We start from the raw sequence: 18,727 nt of genomic DNA, 5'->3' as shown, positions 1-18,727 counted from the left end.
GAGCCAACCGAATGTGGCGTCCTTTTCGAAGTGACGGTTCCGAACCCCGTGAGGCTTACTGGAGAGACCAGGACCACCATGGGGCTCCCTCTCTCCCTAGCACCCTATACCAAGGGCCCCCCATGAGGGGAATTGGAGGACCAGCCACTAAGGCCTGCTTTGCCCCCAAAGGCCGCTACAGGGGCCACACGTGGGTGGCAAAGACAGGGCGGGGGGTTCGTTCTCGGGGACCCCCACCTCCCATGACAGGTCCCAGCACCCAGGCTTGGCCCCAGACCCCTGTGGTCCCTGGAGGCCTGGCCTCTGAGGGCTCTGCGGGCCATTCCCTCCTGGGGATCAGGGTCGGGTAGGACTCTGGGGCCCGCTGTCTGCCCCTGGAAGGCTCAGAGTTCCCTAGTGAGCCCCCACGCGGGCAGGGCACAGCTCCACGCTTCTGGGCGAAGAGCGGTTCCGGGGGGTCTGGGCTCCTTCCCCAGGGTGAGTCAGGGCTGAAGCCTCGGGGGACCGGGCGCCGGAAGAGCAGCTTGGTCTCGCCGAGGCACCCGCGCTTGCTGTGTGTGCGTGTGGCCTGTGGGTCACATGGCAAGACTGGTGCGGCAGCCGGAGGGTGAAGCCAACACGCGCAGCGGGCAGAGCAGACAGTCCCAGAGACAGAACCACAGCCCTGATCGAGCGAATCCTGACGCCGGGCCCTCAGCCATTCAGTGGGACGCATTCATTCTTCCCGCCAGTTTGAGCTTCCAATGACTTAAAGCCAGAAATGCCTTCCCTGATGTGGCCCATTTCAAACACTGGGACCGTTGGTGACAGCAGGGCGTCTCAGGCCAGCAGTGACTGTGCCGCCCGGTCCCGCTGCGGAAAGCGCGAGCTGCCTCCCTGGCCATGAGGACAGAAGAGCACCCGCCAGGTCCGCCCCTGAAGCTGGAGGCTGTGCCCGGACTCCCAGGACGGGAGCGTCTGCTCCGGGGAGCGCGGCAGGCCGCAGTGCAGCTGGTTTCGTGCGTGGGCATGGCAGGTACCGCCATGCTGCACCGTAAAGTCTTTAAAAAATCGTAGCGTGGCCCCAGCCACGTACCAGGAAATGTGCCGTGTTCACGTGGACGGCTCAGTGGCCCTGAGCACGTTCACACCCTTGTGCCGCCGCCACCGCCGTCCAGCTCCAGGACTGCCTCATCTTCCCATCGGGAGCTCTGTCCCCATAAACACCGACCCCCCAGCCCTGGCTCCCCCAGCCCTTCTGTGTCTACGGAGGTGAGGCGTCCACTCATGTAAGTGGAATCACAGTGTTTGTTCTGTGATGGGCCGAGGTCACTGAGCCTGTCCGCAAGGTCCATCCACATTGTGGCAGGTGCCAGAAAGGCCTTCCTTTTTCAGACCGAATAATATTCCATCCTGTGGATGGACCCCACTCATCCACTCATCCATCAGCGGGCACTTGGGTTGCTCCCACCTTTTGGCGCTTGTGAGTCCTCCCCCGTGACTGTCTGAGGCCCTGCTCTCACGTCTTCCAGGGACACGCGCGAGGCAGTCCAGGTTTGCCGTTTTGAGGAGCCTGCCTTACGTCTTCCGTCTTTGAGGGGGACAGCCCTCTCCGCGTCTGCAGTGCCCTCCCAGCAGGGAAGCCCCGTGGTACTCTGAGGGTCACGCTCCAGGGCTGGCGCAGACTTTTATCGACGGTCCTGGAAAGGCCTGAGGGGCCTCCCCTCCCCAGCGTCTCGCTGCCCGAGGCCAGGCTCATGTGGGAAACACTGGTGGGGGGTCACCCACTCTTGATCTTTTGGGGATGCGAAGGCCAAGCGGGACCCGTCTCTCCCTGGAGTGGTGGTCTTTAAGCTGCTCCGTGACCCCATCCTGGCATCCGTGCCCTGTGACGTGCTCCCCTGGAGCAGGGACTGGACTCACTGACTTGCCTCGGACCAACAGGAGGTGAGAGAAGTGACAGGATGTCCCCTCCCCGACCAGTCGTAAAGAGACCCGCTTTGCTCCTGCCCTGCCTCTCTCCACATGCTCCTCAGGAAGCTGGCTGCCGTCTTGCTTGCTGCCTGCCGGGGAAGCCGCCCAGGAAGGAACCACTGTCCCTGGCCAGCAGCCTGCAAGGACCCGAGGCCTTTGACAGCCACGTGGGGGAGCTTGGAGGGGGCCCCGCAGCCCTGCAGCCCCAGCTGACACCCTGACCCAGATTCCTGGCCCACAGAGAGTGGGAGGCGGTAGGTGGCGGCTATAAGCGGCTGGATCTCGGATAATTTGTTAGGCAGCAGTCAGTGACTAACGCACTCTGCTAGGACACGGCGTCCTGGACACCTCTGCGTCACAACCCCTGGCCACCACCCCTGCCTTGCCACCTGCTGGGCCATCTGGGGCCCTGGCATCCCACGGGAACACGAGGGACCCCAGCTCTGGCGGGACCTACCACCCACCCTGGCCTAAGGAGGGTCCAGAGCCGGCCGACCCCCACGGCCCCTCACGCGGCAGCTCTTCGTGTCCTCGGGCCTCCCGGGGACCTCGGCAGGCGCTGGCGCTCTGATCCTTCAGAGTGCACCCACCCAGCCCTCCCGCCTCCCAGTCTTCTCGCACTGGCTCAGCTCCTCCCCATCGTGCCTCCTGCAGGCCCTGGTCACCACCACCTCCACCCCCGTCTCCAGGAGCCGCTCCAGAGGCCCACCGACACCCTTGGTGCACACCCTTGCCTGGGTTTGGAAAGTGCCTCCTATCCATGAACTCCTCCCACCGGCCTAATTCCTCCCAGGCCGCCAGCATCCTGGATCTTCGGTGGCCGCCTGCATTCTCCTGGGGCTGCTGGACCACAGCGGCCTAGCTGCCGCTCCTTGTATAATGATTCATCCCCGCCTGTGGGGGACCCCCACTGCTCAGCAAGACTTGCCCCTCCTGACTGGTCGCAGCCCAGAGGGGAGGCAGGGAGGCTCGGGGGAGAGGTCTGCAGGGCCCGGACCCGCGAGGCTGTTCTCCTTAGCGAGGGCGTGTGGGCCGCCTGCTTGGGGGCTTCGGGGAATCAGAGCTGGGGTCTCGAATGCTTCCAGCAACTGTCCCACGGGGGGGGCGTGGGGTCTCCTCTGCTCTCAGGGCCCTGACGTCAGTGTGGGAGGCGGGCTGAGGTGTAACTGGCTGCTCTTTGTGGCCCCACCACCTTCCATCAAATCTGGGGCGTGATTTCCAGTAGGACCTGCTCCCTGGAGCACCTGTCGTGAGGCCTGCCCGGGCGTCCCGGGGCCACCAGAACCGCCCCGGCGGGGCTCCCACAGCAGACACTTGTTTCTCCATCTAGAGCCCGGCCTGCGATCCAGGCCGGCTCCTCCCGAGGCCTCGCCCCTCGGCTCCAGGGGGGCCCGTCCCTGTGGCCTCACGTGGGCGTCCCTCCACGTGAGTCTGTGTTCTAACCCCTTTTTAGAAGGACACGGTCATACTGCGTCAGGGCCCACCCTATGACCTCATTTTACCTTAATTACCTTAATTACGGTCACGCCCTGAGGTACTGGAGGTTAGACTTCGACACACATCTGGGGGGACTCAGCTTGGCCCTAACAGGGCACCTCCAGGTCTTGCTGCCCCGAATTCCCACTCGCTGGCTTCAGGGCTTCCTGCGGGTAATGCCCAGTCCTTAAAACTACCCCATACCTCTCAAATGCTGGAGAGGTGTGGCCAGTGGCCCAGGCCAGTCCCTTCCAGGTGAGCAGCTGTCCCCCCCCCATTGCCCACAACCCACGAGGGACGGGAGTGGCAGGTAACCCCAGCCCCCTGGCCCCAGGTTGTGTTGATTCACCTTTCTGAGACGAGAGAGGAAGGCAGGGGCCAGTCTGCGGGCTGTCTGTGTCCCACTGAGGGAGACCAGGCCGGGGACACAGGGAGCCGTGGTAGGCTGTAAGCCCCATGGTGCGCTAGGGGGCAGTGGGGCCGACCCACAAGTCTGTGGCTCCTGGCGAGCCCGACCCAGTGCATTGCCAGCCTTGATCCCCCCAGTGTCTTCCCTCGTCTCGCTTCTCCCTGCCTCCTCGTCCCCGCCCCCCTCCCTGGCCACTTGGCCTGGCTCATTGGGCAGGAGCCCGGGGGCCATTCCGTCTCCCGTCCTAATCGCCTGGGCTCTGATGACCCAGCTGGGGGGTCTGTGGCTCATCTGTCCCCACCACACCCTGAGCTCCTGGGTTAGGGGCCACCAGCCCTGCTGCCTCCTCCGAGCCACCTGTCCCCCGGCTTCCCCTGCCAGTGGCACCGGCCCCAGCCCCCCTGCTTTGTCACTGACCTGAACCTGGCCCGAGAGCTGGCGGCCCTAGGGCCCCTTCCCGCCGCCTCAGTCCCTCTAAGTGGCCTGATTTGATCCAGCCACAGTGGCTGACACCTAATGTGACTTTGCAGAGCCTAATGACCTGGATGGTGGCTCGGGGCAAGAGGCAGCCGGCGAGACAGAGGCCAGGACCCAGGCGTCCTCCCAGAGGATGGGGGTCACTCGGGGAGAGAACGATGGCCGTGGAGGGATGATGCCACTCTCCTTGGTCTGGCCCTCCTTCCTGCAAACCGGGGCCTGGGCTCTTCCCCCGGGACAGGCCCTGGGGGCAGTGGGCATGTCTGCACCAGCCACTTCACCTCCCAAGCCTCAGGCTCCCCATCTGCAAGATGGGGGCGGAGACCACAGCCCTCCACAGAGCCTGGTCTCAGGGCCCAGAGTCCCTGCAGTCAACTACGTGGGCTCTGGGCTCCTGCTGCCCCCACCTCCTGGGGGTCCTTAGGCACGCTTGCATTATTCAATTGCTCTGTGCCTCAATTTACCTTCCTACGTCCTACAGGGCGTGCTGAAATTCAGCACCACGTTCACAGCCACGTGGTAATATCTAGGAAAACAGCCCTGTAGCTGTCAAAGCAACTGAGTCCGTCAGAAGCCCGCCCACAAAAAGCTCCAAGCCCAGATGGCTCCGCTAGTAAATTCCACCAACTTCTAAGGAAGTGATAACACCTCTTCCATAGAAACTTCCAGAAAACAGGAGAAGGGGACACATTCCAGCTCACTTTATGAGGTCAGCATTTTCCTGATACCAAAACCACACACTTTTATTACAAAAATAAATCACACGCTAATATCCGTAATTGGTAGAGACGCAAAAATCTTTGTCAAAATCTTAGCAAATCAAATCCAGAAATACACAAAAAGGATACTTTATGACCAAATGAAATTTAACCCAGAACGCAAGCTTGGTACAACGTCTGAAAATCAGCGTAATTCACCACAGCAACAGACTGAGAAAAATCAGATCATCTCGTAAAAATAAAAGGCTGATAAAATGCAGCATCCATGCATGACAGAGAAAGAAAGAAAGAAGAAGAGAAAAGCCTCCCAGCAAACTAGGAGTGGACGGAACGTTCTCAGACTGAGAAGGAGTGTCTCCCTTCCTCAGCCTGCACGTTCCCCTCTGTAGAAAAACCCAAAGAATCTACCTACGTAACCAGAACCAGTAAGTGAGCTTAGCAAGGTCATAGGATACAAGGTCAATTTATAAAAAACGTATTTTTAAAATTTTTATTTTATTATTATTATTATTTTTAATTTATTCATTGACAGAGAGCACGAGCAGGGGGAGCAGCAGAGGGAGAAGCAGAGTCCCCACTGAGCAGGGAGCCTGAGGCGGGATTCGATCCCAGGACTCTGGGATCATGACCTGAGCCGCCCAAAAAGGATCATCTTTTCGATAAATGGCGTGGGAGCAGCTGGACCTGTCTGCCCAACAAACTAGACAAAACTCCCGTTGCACCAGACGCAGAATTAGCACCGATCGTAGACCCGAATGCTTGGCGTCAAAGTGATCACACCTGCGGCGAGCGGGGAGCAGCCTGGCCACCGCGGGTCAGGCGAAGATCCCTGAGACAGGGCACAGGAAAAACAAGCCGTCAGGGAAGAACTTGGTATTTAGACTTCATCAGAATCAAGAGCCTCCGATCTCTGAAAGACATCGACGATGGGGAGGACAGACGGCCACGGACTGGAAGCACATCCCCGCACACCAAGTGTCTGGTAAGGGACTTGTGTGCAGAAGGTGTAAGGAACTCTTACAACTCGATTACAAAAAAAGCCAGTTTTTTCAAGGAGAAATAGGTTTGAAGAGATGATTCATCAAAGACGTGCAGAGACGCCGCCCCGCTCGTTCCGGGGCCCCCGGCACTGAGCCTGTGCCCATCGCTAGAATGGCTCCGAAATGCACCCCGGCAGGGAGGGCCCGGGCGGCTGCAGCCCTCGGGCCGGGCAGCCGCTCTCTAAGAGTCTGGCTGCTTCTCTCTCTTATTTATTTGTGTATTTTAGATTTACTTACTTATTTCAGAGACAGTGAGCGTGAGGGGCGTGCAGAGGGAGAGGGAATCTCCAGCTGACTCCGAGCTGAGCGTGGAGCCCGCCGTGGGGCTCGATCCAACAACCCTGAGATCACCCCGAGGTGAACCAAGAGTCGGACGCTCTGCGGGCTCCCTGCCCCCCCACCTTTGGGTTCCCCAGCGGTTTCTCTTAAAGTGCTTCCTGGGGGAGGAAGGACCACGCACGGCCACCCAGAGACCCGCACGGCCCCCCCCCCAGGCCGCGGGCACCGAGCGCCCAAAGCCTCAGGGGTCCACAGGCTGGTGAGCGCAGAAGCGGAGTCGCGGCCCACATGTGCCGTGACAGCGAGGAGCCTGCAAGGCTTGGTGACGCATGGAAAGAAGCCAGGCACAAAAGGCCACACGGTCCATTTAGAGGATATTTCCGGAGAGGCAGACCCGCCGGACGCAGTCACCCGGGGGGCTGCCGGGGGCTCGGGAGGGACGTGGGGCGATAAAATGTTCCGTATCCTGATCACGGCGGCTACGGGACCGTGTTTGTCAAAACCACTGAACTGTACATTTCTCAAGGGTAAGCTTCTGCGTATGTAAATCAGGCCTCGATAAACCTGACTTTCCACTCCCGGGAGCGACCGGTGCGTACGCATACATGAAAATAAAGCGCGGGGCAGTGGCGGGGCGCTGTGGGCTGAGAACAGCCCACCCTGCACACGGGAGGCTTGTGCAGGGCCGGGGAGGAGAGGAGAGGAGGGAGAGGGGAGGAAGAGCCCCAGAGGGGCTCCAGCGGCCACAGGCCCAGGAACGGGGTCTTCCCCTCACCCCGGCGGCCAGGCAGCCACGTGGACAAGCGATGAGCCAGCGTCACGTGGACCGACACGACTGGGCCTCGGAGACATAGCGTGGAGCGGGTGAGCCAGCAGACTCGGCCACGCCGTGCCCCGCAGTCCACGCTCCTGATACCATGCCTCAACTGGACACTCAGAGGCCGGGGGCGCCGACACAGAGAGCAAGCGGTTGAGGGCGGCGGGACTCTCCGCGGGACGCGGGCAGTGGAGGCGACGGTGGGCACTTCAAAAGCCCCTTTGACATTTTCTTTCCTTCTTTCTTGGTTTTTGAACGTCATCTCTACGCCCCACGTGGGCCTCGAACTCACAACCCTGAGATCCAGAGCCGCGTGCCCAGTGCCCCTAGCGTTTTCTTTCTTCAGGCAACTGATGTTTTCTGTACCTTTTTAGTTCAAGACATCTCACATATTTTTAAAAGGAAATATGTAAACTGGGCAGTGTCCACACGGCCCCCTTACCCTGCGCCCATCAGAAGCTGCCGCGGCCGAGGCCCTCCTCACAGCCCGGGCGCTCACCGTCCATCTCATGGGGTTTGGTTCTGTCTTCTGCGAGACTTCCTCAACTCACCCTTCAACCCTTCTATTAGATTTTGAAAATTTCCGGTATTATAGTTTTACTTTACACGGGCTCTTTCTCGTTCTGTTTTCCAACCCGGCCTGTTACCGTCACTGCCGGGGAATCCGCGTGCCCACAGTTTCGACGTCTTGTTCTGCTTCCTCCGGCGCCCTCCTTGCCCTGGGTTCTCCGTCTGGCCAGGGCGGCTGCTGGCCCTTGGTTTCCCGCCCCCATCTCAGAGAGAGGCGCCGGACTCGGCCTGGGGACACGGCCTGGGGCCCACCTGCATGCGCTTGGGGTCTTCCTGCTTTTTGGTTCCTGCGGCCTGTGAATGGTTGCGTGAGATCTGTCGGGTCGGAGCTCCCAAGCACGGGGGTGCTCACAGGGCCTCTGGCTGACATGGGGGACGCTGCTGTGACAGGCTGTGGTAAGGAGTACAAAGCTGGGTATAAAACTTTATCCAAAGTCAGGTGTAGGTGGCCCGTGCCGACGCCAGGGAGAAACCGCCCTGGTCGCCCACAGCGGCTCCGTCTGGCCGGGGACCACCACCACCCACCACCCCTTTTCCCTCCACCTTCTCAGCCCTGATGCGTCCTCCCAACCCGGGGTCCCTCCGCACTGGGTTTCTGTCCACCACTGCCCAGTCTGGACACCCTTTTCTTTGCTGCTTATCATTACCCCCCAGACCAGGAGGGCAGGTGTCTGTCTGGTTCTCCCAGACAGGCAAGCAGGTGCTGGGCCTCGTGGGTCCATAACGCTCCCTAAAGCTGGGTCAAGGGCCTGAATGAAGCCCTGCTGGTGTTCTCTCCAGAACCAGCAGTGCAGACAGATGGAGCCCGCATTCCAGGGGAGAGGGAGGAGAAGCAGGGGGAGGGCAGTCCCCACCCCAGGCTTCCCCAGAACAACACAGGAGCCCACATACCTCTGGGGACAGGCCACTCCCATCAGGACCCTAGGGGACCCAGCGCAGGCGGGCGCCTTCCTCAGCCCTCAGGCCCCCAGACGTGGGAAGGCCCAGCCCCCTCCATTCCCAGCTCCCGCTCTGTTTATGTCTCATGAATCAGTTCTGTAAATAGAGGTGGCCCAGCCTGGGGAGGGCCCCCACCCCGTCTGTCCCATCCTGCCTTGTCACCCGGTTCAGGTGTTGCCCCCGTCCCGCTCCACACGCTGGGCATTTACTCTAACTCAGCCTGGGACCCAACCAAGGCTGCAGGGCACGGATTCCCCTGGGGATGGAAGGGGGAGCCTCCCAGTCTGCGCCGCCCACACAGTGCCCCACCCCCAGAAAAGGGTGGGGAGCTGGACGAGGGCTATGGCGAGGGCGAGGCAGAGAGAAAGGGGGTCTTCGGCCACCAAGCTAGGAAGCCTCCCCTCCCTCACCCCCTGCTGAGGCCGCGCCCAGGCAGGCAGAGCCCGAATTTCTGACCTTGGCCTCTGACCTTTGCCTTCTGCCCATTCCCAGGACCAAAAGGCTCGCTCTGGGGGCAGGGTCTCAGGTGGGCCGGTAAGAACAGGGGTCTGGAGAGCACGTAGGGACACACACACTCCCCCCTGGGAGCCCCTCCTCGTGAGTCTTCAGACAGAGGCTGCGCAGATGCCCAGATGCCGTAAAGACCAGCTACCTACCGACCTCTCCCAGGGCAGCGGGACCAGCATTAGCCCTGCTCCGGGGCTGCAGGAATGGTGGTCCAGGGGATACGGAGGCCCATGGGTACTGGTGCCCCCCAAAACAGACGTAGAGTTGGGTTAAGGGCCCCAAAGACAAAGCTGACCTGCGGGCGGGGCGGGGAGGGTGCCCTGGGTGACAGTGAGTGACAGTGGGTGGCCGGACAGGGGCTGACAGCAGAGAGGAGGCCCAGGCCGATTCCAGAGAAACACAGGAAGGAGAACCGAGATTAGCTGATGGACGGGAGTCCTTCCTGGGTTTTCCCTGCTGCTGATGGGCCGGAAACCAAGGGGCAGGTGTCCAGAGGCAAGTGGGTGGAGGCGGTGCAGCCTAGGGGAGAGGGCTCCAGATGGGGCCCCAGGAGCCACGTGAGGGAGGAGAGTGGAGGGGAGGGGAGTGCAGAAGCCGAGGCAGGGAGTGCCACCCGGGACAGCTCTCAAGGAGGACATGACCATCAGGGTCCCAGGGTGCTGAAAGGCCAGGAAAGATGAGGCCCCAAAGTGTCCACGGGGCTTGGTGACCCTGAAGCCACTGGGCATTGAGCAAGGGCTGGGATTCAGGCTTTAGACCTGGGGGAGGGAAACGGGGGAAGAGAGGACATCCTCAGGAGGGTGAGTGGGAGCAGAAGTCTGGGAAGGAGGAGGGGCAGAAGGAGTAGGGCGTCCCCCTTGGCCACAGGGCAGCATGGAGGACCAGTGGCCGGCAGCTGGGGACAGGTGTCCACCAGTGGGACTATTGAGTGAGTGGTGCTGGAGGCCCCCCCGCCCAGACCCAGGGTTAAAGGGACACCCCAGGGGGCCCCCCTTCCCCACTTGCTCTGCCCTCCCCCACCCAGTCCAGCCTGCTCTGCGGTGTGCTGGAAAGAAATGTCACCTAGGAGCCGCAGTGGGGTAAGTGGGGGGCCAGTCCTTGTAGCTCCACACCCACACCCGGGAAAGAAGCCGCGAGGATCCCCACACGGGGCGGTGGGGGGAGCAAGAGGAGGAGGCGTCCGGTCACAGCCCCCACCTCCCGCCCCCAGCCACATGCCCTCCACGGTCCCCCTCTGTTCTGTCCCCGTGGGGGGAGCTGCGGACTGGTTGTGACCCTGTCTGCAGCCTGTTCCAAGGGGTGGGGGTCGACCCGGCAGGGGTCTGCATAGCGAGCTCGAGGGCTGGGTGTTCGCGGGGTTGAGGGCCACAGGGCAGGAATCTGCAGGCAGGAATCTGGGGACGGGGCTCCGGGCGCGTCCGGGAGCGCTGTGCGGAGGGGCGGGCGGGGACCCTTGGCTGCCGCTCTCCTCCCCCCACCTCCCGGGGCCGCTCCCGCCCCCGCCCCTCCGCCTCCGCCGCCACCGCCGCCGCCGCCACCGCCACCCAGCGTCGCCGCCGGAAAGTTTGCGCGCGGCTGGCGCGGGCGTGGAGCTGGCGCCGACCCGAGCGCACGGAGGGCACAGAGGAGCCGGGGCCGGAGCTGGAGCCAGAGCAGGAGCCCGAGCGGCACACGGTGAGCGGGTCGGGAGAGACGGGCGGGCGCGGCCAGGGCCCTCAGAATAGGCAGCCCACAGGACCCCTGTCGTGGGCCCGGCGCGGCAGTCTTGGGGCCTGGGTGTCGCCGTCCTCATCCCCGTCGGACACCTGTCTTCCCAATCCCCGGACGCACCCTTCCAGCTCAGACGGTCAACCAGGTCCCGCGCCGTCGGGCAGGCTGGGGTCTCAGTGCTTCCCCTGCCCTCCCCTCCCTGGGGAAGGTGGCTGGGCTGCCAGGCGCTCTGTCCTGCTGCCCCAGTCAGCTAGTCCGCTCCTCGACCGGCACCCGCCCTGATGGCCCCTCCCCAAGGGGCGCACATGTAGCACTGTGGAGACACCCCGGAGGCATAGGGACCTCGGCAGCCCTGCCTGTCCCCTTTGGAGGGCCCCAGCTCCCCAGGGCTCCCCCAGCAGTGTCCGTTCCACCGGGTGTCCCTGGGAGGGGGCGAGTGGCCCTGGCACCCCATCTGGTCCGCCCTTCTGCGGGGCCCACAGATGTCACTTTGACCCGCAGGGAGGTCGGGTCACTGCCCTGCCCTGCTCTCACCTCTCCAGCGGTCTCCACTCCCACTTCTGGGCCACGGGGTATCTGTCCCCACCCTGAACTGCCTGACGCCCTGACGTCTGGGCACCCGCATCTTCCGAGGACCGGCCCTCACTGTCTCTAGGTCCTTCTGTGCCGGGGGATGAGGGTTGGTGGGGAGTTGCACCCTGGCCGGCATCCAGGTCAGCCCCGCCCCACGGGGGTGGGGAGGAAGCAGGAACCAGTCTCTGTCAACAGCCTTTGGCCCCTGATCCTGCCCTGGGGCCATGACCTTCCTGCTACTTGCTCTGTTTTCACAAAAACCGCCCCCCCCCCCCGCCCCAGCTCAGACCCATCTGAGGCTGGGAACCCTCAACCCCACCCATTCAGATCTTGGGGCGAGCGGGGGGTAAGCACTGCAGCCTTGCCTGTTTGATGGGCCGTCCAGCCATTCTGGGGGCCCCTCCTCCAGCTCCAGGTCTGGGAGTCCCTCAGCGATCCCCAGTGGAAACTGGTGGGACACCGGCGGGGCTCTGGGCACCTACGCGTGGCGTGTTCGCCCGGCTTGGGGCTAGGCAACTGCCTGCCAGCCAGCCCAGCATCTGGGGGGGTGGGGGGTGGAGCCCTGGGGGCAGGGTGGAGGGGCTGGGAAAGAGGGGGCAGGAGGTGAGCTGGGGCTGGGGTTCCTAGCCCGGAGACCCCTGACTCTGTCTCTCCACCGGAACCCCTGCGCACATGTCCAACACTGAGCTGCTCTTTGTGTTGGGACAGTCCAGGACCTGGGAGGGAACTGGCACGTCGTCCATGAAGGAAGGAGGCTCGGGTCCCGCAGGCCACGCCCCACCGCACTGGCTCCAGCAAGGGTAATAAGGTGGAAACGCTGGAGCTCTGGGGCGCAGGGGCGGCAGGCGGGAGGCCCCCAGGAGCGGGAGCGGGAGCGCGCGCCCGTGCCTCTGACCGCCGCAGCGCCCGGGTTTACTGGCTCATCCGGGGCTCAGAGAAAGGAGGCGCCTGGAAAACAGTCCACCCTCCTCTTCAGGTGGCCAAGCTCATTGCCTCCTCATGATAAGGAAGCAGGGACCCCCCACCCCCGACAAGTAGGAGGAACGCAGGCTCTGAAAAGTGAAATCATGTACCCTTGGTCCCAGGACCAGAAAGGGGCCGGCACGTGCGCCCGCTCCTGGAGGACCAGCCTCACATCCGGTACCACAGGCTGAACCCCGAGGCCCTCAGCCTTGCACAGCCCAAAGTCAGCAAGGTGGGCTCGGGCTTTTCCAAAAGATTAGCGGAGGGGCGGCCATGTGGTCCTGGAGCTCCTCGCTGGTCAGTCCCTGCAGGGCACCTGGGCAGGGAACATCTTACTGGGCCGTGTCCTTCCTCCCCATGTCCCCAGCCAGCTGTTGCCACTGTCCCCCTCCTTGCCCCCAGAGCCTCTTGCCTCTCAGCCCCCCTGCGCCCCTGAGCCTGCCCGCCCACCTCTCCTCTTCCTGCAGCACTTGGGCAGAGCGCGCAAGAGGCTGGTTCCTGGCTGTTCCTTACCCGCCCAGCTCAGTGGCCTGGCTGGGCAAGGGGCAGGGCAGCAGACAGGGCTGTCTGATGAGAATCAGGAGATAAATCCCCTTGGGTGACCCCAGAACTGGAGAGAGCTGAACCACCCCTCATTCTCCACCTGCCTGACTCCTGCCAGAAGAGTCCTCCGTACTGTGGCTCCTCCTCTCCTGAGCCCGCAGCCGGGGTGATTCCTCACCTGGCCCAGGGCCTGGGGACCAGTGACTGTTGGGTGAGGCCTCCGCCAGGCCTGGCCCGCACCCATGACCAAGGGCCGGGTCAGGAACCCCACGACAGGCTGTGACCTAGGTGCCCGCCTGGATCACTGAGCTCACCCTGCATGGTTGTGTCTCAGGGTCCCCTTACGGGTGACGAGTGAATCTCAGGGGAGCCCTAGGTTGAGCTGGCCCCACAAGGGCCCAGCTGGACTCTGATGGGAGGAGGCTGAAACCCTCCACCTGCCCACACCCCATACTGCCCCCCCTTACCCCTGGCCACTCACTGTCTTCCGGCCTACTGGTTGTCCATCTGTCCATCCATCCGTCCATCCATCCATACCTCCATCCCTCCCTTGCTCACTGCTTGCCAGGGCGCCCAGAGAAGGGCCTATCCACAGGCCTGGAGGGCTCACACAAGTCACTCCTACGGGGCCCACACCCAGGCCCTTAGGGGCCCCTCCCTGCTGCCTGCACGGAATTCAGTCCGAGTCAGAGAAAGCCAGAAAGGAGAACTGATAGGGCTCTGCTGCCCTTGATCTCCACTCAGACTTGGGCCAAGCCCAGGGCAGACCTCTCACTGGCACGGCCAGAGCAGGGGTCCCACGCCTGGGCCCCTGGCAGCCCGCATTAATGCTGTCAAAGGAACGTGCCCCAGGGGGACCCAGGAAACCAGGCCTGAGCCTTGCGTGGGGCCCAGAGGGTGCACTTAGATACCCCGGCCCTGGGAAGGGGGCTGCGTCTGATGGGGACCATCCTGAGCACGGGCCCTGCACTCCTGGTCCCCTGGGCAAGGCTGGGAGCTGGCCTGGGGCCACCTTGATAACCACAGCACTGTGATGGATGGCGCTGGCATTCCGCCCTGGCCTGGCAAGCTGCCTTTCCCAGGGGCTAAGAATAGGTGGGGGGGATGGCAAGGGCTGGAGGGAGGAGGTGGGTAGCTAGGGAGCGTAAGGCTGGTCAGTGCAACCAGCACGTAGGTGTGGGGCTCTGCGGCTGTCGGAGCTGCGAGAGAGACAGCCACGCCAGCCATGGGAAACCCAGCTCCGCCCGGGGGGAGACGCGTGGGCTCCAGGACCCTGGGCCGCACCCCCCAGCACAGGGCCAGACCCCAGCCCCGTCACTGGCAAAGAGCGGCTACTTCTGGTGTCTTCTCCCTCCCAGCTCCCACTTCCTCAATAGGACCGGAGGCCCCGGGGAGCGGTTTTAGGGAAGCAGCAGAGCCCGGCTGGGCCTCCTCACTTGTGGGGGGTCCCTCCACAGACCCTGTGGTCTGACCGGAAGTCCCCAGAGGAGTGTGTGTGCCCACAAGGACCCCTTCGCCCCAGCTGTGTAGCCCCAGCCAGATGTGGGGGGTGGCTGCTCAGAGGCATGCCCCCCACCCGGCCACACCGCCCCCGCCCCCGCCACGTCCTGCTGCTGCTGCTGCTGGCCTGCCAGGTGAGCGTGCCTGCCCGGTCCCCCTCCAGCCCCTCCTGCTGATGCGGCTCTGTCCCACCTGTCCCTTCATCTGTCCCCCAGCTGCAGGCCCCTTCTGCCCAGGTGATGGACTTCCTGTTTGAGAGGTGGAAACTCTATGGTGACCAGTGTCTCTACAACTTGAGCCTGCTGCCCCCCCCCACTGGTGAGCCCCAAGCCGCCCGCCCAAGTCCAGGGCTCGGCTGGCCAGCAACCACCGAGCTCACGTGCCGGCAAGGCCCTGTCCCCCACCCATCCCTACCCCTCCCCATTTATGGGGGAGCCACGAAGAGGCCAGTCAGGGACTTCTCCGAGGCCACATACCAGGATAGAACAGAAATGGTAGAATCGCCTCAGAACTGGGTGCTTTGCCCCCCCCCACACTGCTGGTCTCAGGGGCACTGTGTTTGCTCCTGTGGAACTCCAGGCCAGTGGGCAGAAAGTCACAGCCCACGGAAGTGACCAGACCACACAAGGCCTGGGCAGGGGAGGGAGATGCGCCATCATGGGGAGGGCTCAAGCAGGGACGGGGGCACCCCCTTCTGTACAAGTTCTGAGGACCACTTAGGGTGCAGCAAGAGACTAGGGTAGGAGTAGCAGCCAGGAGGCCGAGGGCCATTGTCCGATCGACAGAGGGCCTGTGCGGGGCAGACGGAAGGAGGGGGTTTGAGTCACAGAGTTTGCGCTGGACCGTGGACGGAAGCCACCTGATAGGGGTTCCATGCCCAGAGAAGGGGGCACTGCAAGGGGGGCACTGGGAGCAGGGACGAGCCCAGGTGGGTTTGGGGCACGCTGGAGACCTGAGGTGTGCAAGGGGAGGTGGCCGGGGGCATCCGGGGAGATCTGGGGGTGAGTACATGCTGGGGAGCAGAGGACGATGCTCGGGGGCTTCTCAGAGGAGCCCAGCCCTGCCCTGCCTTACAGAGCTAGTCTGTAACAGAACCTTCGACAAGTACTCCTGTTGGCCAGACACCCCTCCCAACACCACGGCCAACACGTCCTGCCCCTGGTACTTGCCTTGGCACCACAAAGGTAACCACAGAGGGGACGTGGGGGGTGGCGGGGGGGCCCGGGCTGCGGGTTGGGTGCCGACCAGAGCCTGGCCGTCCAGTGCAGCACCGCCTTGTCTTCAAGAAGTGTGGGCCGGACGGGCAGTGGGTGCGCGGGCCCGGCGGGCAGTCGTGGCGCAACGCTTCACAGTGCCAGATGGACGACCACGAGATCGAGGTCCAGGTGAGCCCGCGGCAGGGGCAGCAGGAGCCGGGGGCTGGGGGACGGGTGCAGGGGCTCCCCGCCCTGAACGGACCCGGCACTTTGCAGAAGGAGGTGGCCAAGCTGTACAGCAGCTTCCGGGTGATGTACACGGTGGGGTACTCGCTCTCCCTGGGGGCCCTGCTCCTGGCCTTAGCCATCCTGCTGGGCCTCAGGTATGCCCGCCCACCCCCGCACGGGCCCCCGTGGCGGGCAGGGCGGCAGGCAGGCCCTGACTCCGTGTCCCCGCAGCAAGCTGCACTGCACCCGAAACTACATCCACGCCAACCTGTTCGCGTCCTTCGTGCTCAGGGCCAGTTCCGTGCTGGTCATCGACGTGCTGCTCGAGACGCGCTACAGCCAGAAGGTCGGGGACGACCTCAGCATGAGCGTCTGGCTGAGTGACGGGGTGAGCACCCACCCCTGGCCTCCGGACCCCGGCCCCAGGGCGGCGGGCGGCCGTGTGAGCTGAGCTCACGCTGCCCCTGCGGCAGGCGGTGGCCGGCTGCCGGGTGGCCGCCGTGTTCATGCAGTATGGCGTCGTGGCCAACTACTGCTGGCTGCTGGTGGAGGGCGTGTACCTGCACGGCCTGCTGGGCCTCGCCGCCTTCCCGGAGAGGAGCTGCTTCGCCCTCTACGTGGCCATCGGCTGGGGTGAGTCGGCGGGCGCGGTGGGGGGCGGGCGGGCGGGGGCCACCGGACCGCAGCTGCGCTCTCCCCGCAGGTGCCCCCGTGTTCTTCGTCATCCCCTGGGCCGTGGTCAAGTGTCTGTTTGAGAACATCCAGTGAGTAGGAGCCGACCGCAGGATGGACCCGAGGCTCGCCCCGCCCCGCCCCCGTCCCCCGGGCCACAAGGTGCTGGGTAGGGTCTGTGGGGTTTAGCCGGACAGCACTGGTGGGGGGGAAGCAAGACTGCCCTGGGGGTCATTTATGACCATCTCCCTTCCTTTCCAAGATCCCCATGACGTTAGAGGGTGGGAGGCTGGGGGTGGCGGGACGTGAGCTGCCCCCCCCCCTGCAGGTGCTGGACCAGCAATGACAACATGGGTTTCTGGTGGATCCTGCGCTTCCCCGTCTTCCTGGCGATCCTGGTAAGGAAGCGAGGCACCTGCTGGCCCCACGGAGAGGGGTAGGGAGGCTGGCAGGGGGTCTGCCCCGCCCCCGGCCCCCCTTCCTTGTTGGGCGGGGGGCCTGCGGAGACAGATGACATCCCGCCTGGGCAGACGGGGAGGCCCTGGCACTCAGCCAGGACACTGGCCGCCGCCCTGGGCCTCGGGCTCGGCTGCCCATCCCTGGCTGGGTGCCCAGCAGCCCCGGGGCCACGTGAGCCAGGCCCGTGTGGCCGCGCAGCCCAGTCACAGGAGGGTCGAGTGGGGGTCCGGGGTTGCCCTGAGCCGTGCCCTGCACATACAGATCAACTTCTGCATCTTCATCCGCGTCCTTCTCATCCTCGCGGCCAAGCTGCGGGCCCGCCAGATGCGCTACACCGACTACAAGTTCCGGTGGGTGTGGCTGCGCACAGACCCGGGCAGGGCCCGGGGGGGGGGGGGGGGGGGACACTGGGGCCCCGTGGGCAGCGCGAGGCCCGGCGGCTGAGGCTCCCACCCACAGGCTGGCGAAGTCCACGCTGACCCTCATCCCGCTGCTGGGGGTCCACGAGGTGGCGTTTGCCTTCGTGACAGACGAGCATGCCCAGGGGACCCTGCGCTCTGCCAAGCTCTTCTTCGACCTCTTCCTCAGCTCCTTCCAGGTGCCGCCCTGCCCCCTAGAACCACCTGCTCCCCCCCAGGCCTGGCTGCCGCCCTGACCACCCCTCTCTGCAGGGCCTGCTGGTGGCTGTTCTGTACTGTTTCCTCAACAAGGAGGTACGTGGGGAGGTCTGGGACCAGGTGTGCAGCTGGGGTCAGAGGGATCATAGGCTCCCTGGCCTCACCCGTGCAGGGGGAGGAGCCCTTCACATCCACCTGCGTTTATTGGCCGTGGTCACCACGATGCTGGGTGCTGGACCCCTGCGATGGTCAGCCTTAGGCTGGTTCTCAGGGAGCACACGGTGAAGGGAGCCCAGGCACCGAAGACCCCGGTGCTCCATGCCGGAGCCTGCCTTGCTCTACACCCAGGGCACCTTGTGGCCCTTCAGGGCTGGGAGGCAGGGGACCCTGGGTGGGTGGGACCCGCCCAAGCCCCCCCCCCCTGCCCCCGCCCCAGGTGCAGTCGGAGCTGCTGCGGAGCTGGCGCCGCTGGCGCGCGGGGAACTCACTGCAGGAGGGGCGCCGCACCAGCGGGCACACGGCCTCAGCCCGGCCCACCGGCGGCCCTCCCAGCCAGAAGCTTCTGCTCTCCAGGGGTGGCGGCAGCAGCAACGGGGCCGGCCGGGACCCCTCTGCAGACAGCTGCCTGGTCGGCAGCCTCCCTGGGTTGGCTGAGAGCCCCTTCTAAAGCCCCGGGACCCCCCGCGGCTCTGGCTGGGGCTGGACTCAGGTGCTGAGAGAGGGCACTGCTGGACAGCCCGGAACCGGACGCCCGACAGAGGCTTCCCCGTCCCCTGTCCCGCACAGTGTGGTGGTCTGAGGGGGAGAGGCTCCCTTCTCCACACCTGCTCTGTGCTGTGGCGAGGGATGGGGTGCACGCGGCAAGCCCAGTGTTTCAGGAAATGTGTACTGTCCCACAATAAAGAGTTTGAGTAGTGGCTGCCTTGCACACCCTGGAGCGCTGAGCTGAAGAAGAGGTACAGGCTGGGCCAGGGCCTCCCCATGGCAAGGGAGTAGGCTTGGATGGGCCCAGAGCTGGTGTGCTCCCTCTGGGAGTGCCCATTTTACAGACGAATTGGAGCCGGAACCCCCGAGAGGGTC

General features: G+C 64.1%; 1 protein-coding gene and 1 long non-coding RNA gene across 8 annotated transcripts; one reads left to right on the top strand and one right to left on the bottom strand.

Annotated features, from left to right (window-relative positions):
* Positions 1 to 5,014: 5,014 nt before the first annotated feature.
* On the bottom strand, positions 5,015 to 11,697 carry LOC130544729 (uncharacterized). 2 transcript variants are annotated; one of them, XR_008961261.1, is made up of 2 exons: positions 11,017 to 11,697; positions 5,015 to 8,131 (listed from the first exon to the last, which is right to left on the bottom strand). It is a non-coding gene; the product is annotated as an uncharacterized LOC130544729 (long non-coding RNA). The 2 variants fall into 2 exon arrangements; XR_008961262.1 differs by having other exon boundaries at positions 11,431 to 11,697.
* On the top strand, positions 10,717 to 18,564 carry GCGR (glucagon receptor). Of its 6 annotated transcripts, XM_048212325.2 has the most exons (16): positions 10,745 to 10,860; positions 12,178 to 12,269; positions 12,555 to 12,664; positions 14,433 to 14,609; positions 14,691 to 14,793; positions 15,552 to 15,659; positions 15,739 to 15,860; positions 15,948 to 16,054; positions 16,131 to 16,287; positions 16,373 to 16,532; positions 16,603 to 16,663; positions 16,900 to 16,969; positions 17,292 to 17,380; positions 17,490 to 17,628; positions 17,702 to 17,743; positions 18,084 to 18,564. In XM_048212325.2, exons 4-16 carry the CDS (start codon positions 14,541 to 14,543, stop codon positions 18,312 to 18,314), a joined length of 1,458 nt encoding a protein of 485 aa, XP_048068282.1. In that variant the 5' UTR covers positions 10,745 to 10,860; positions 12,178 to 12,269; positions 12,555 to 12,664; positions 14,433 to 14,540; the 3' UTR covers positions 18,315 to 18,564. The 6 variants fall into 6 exon arrangements, with proteins under 6 accessions (XP_026339669.1, XP_044234669.1, XP_048068282.1 ...); XM_026483884.4 differs by lacking the exon at positions 12,555 to 12,664 and having other exon boundaries at positions 10,717 to 10,860; XM_048212312.2 differs by lacking the exon at positions 12,555 to 12,664 and having other exon boundaries at positions 14,334 to 14,609.
* The last annotated feature ends 163 nt before the right edge of the window (positions 18,565 to 18,727 follow it).

This window comes from Ursus arctos, unplaced genomic scaffold (assembly GCF_023065955.2).
Source record: "Ursus arctos isolate Adak ecotype North America unplaced genomic scaffold, UrsArc2.0 scaffold_24, whole genome shotgun sequence".
Classification (NCBI taxonomy): Eukaryota; Metazoa; Chordata; class Mammalia; order Carnivora; family Ursidae; genus Ursus; species Ursus arctos.
The sequence above is the reverse complement of the archived record's forward strand: the minus strand, read 5'-3'. Positions and strand labels throughout refer to the sequence as shown.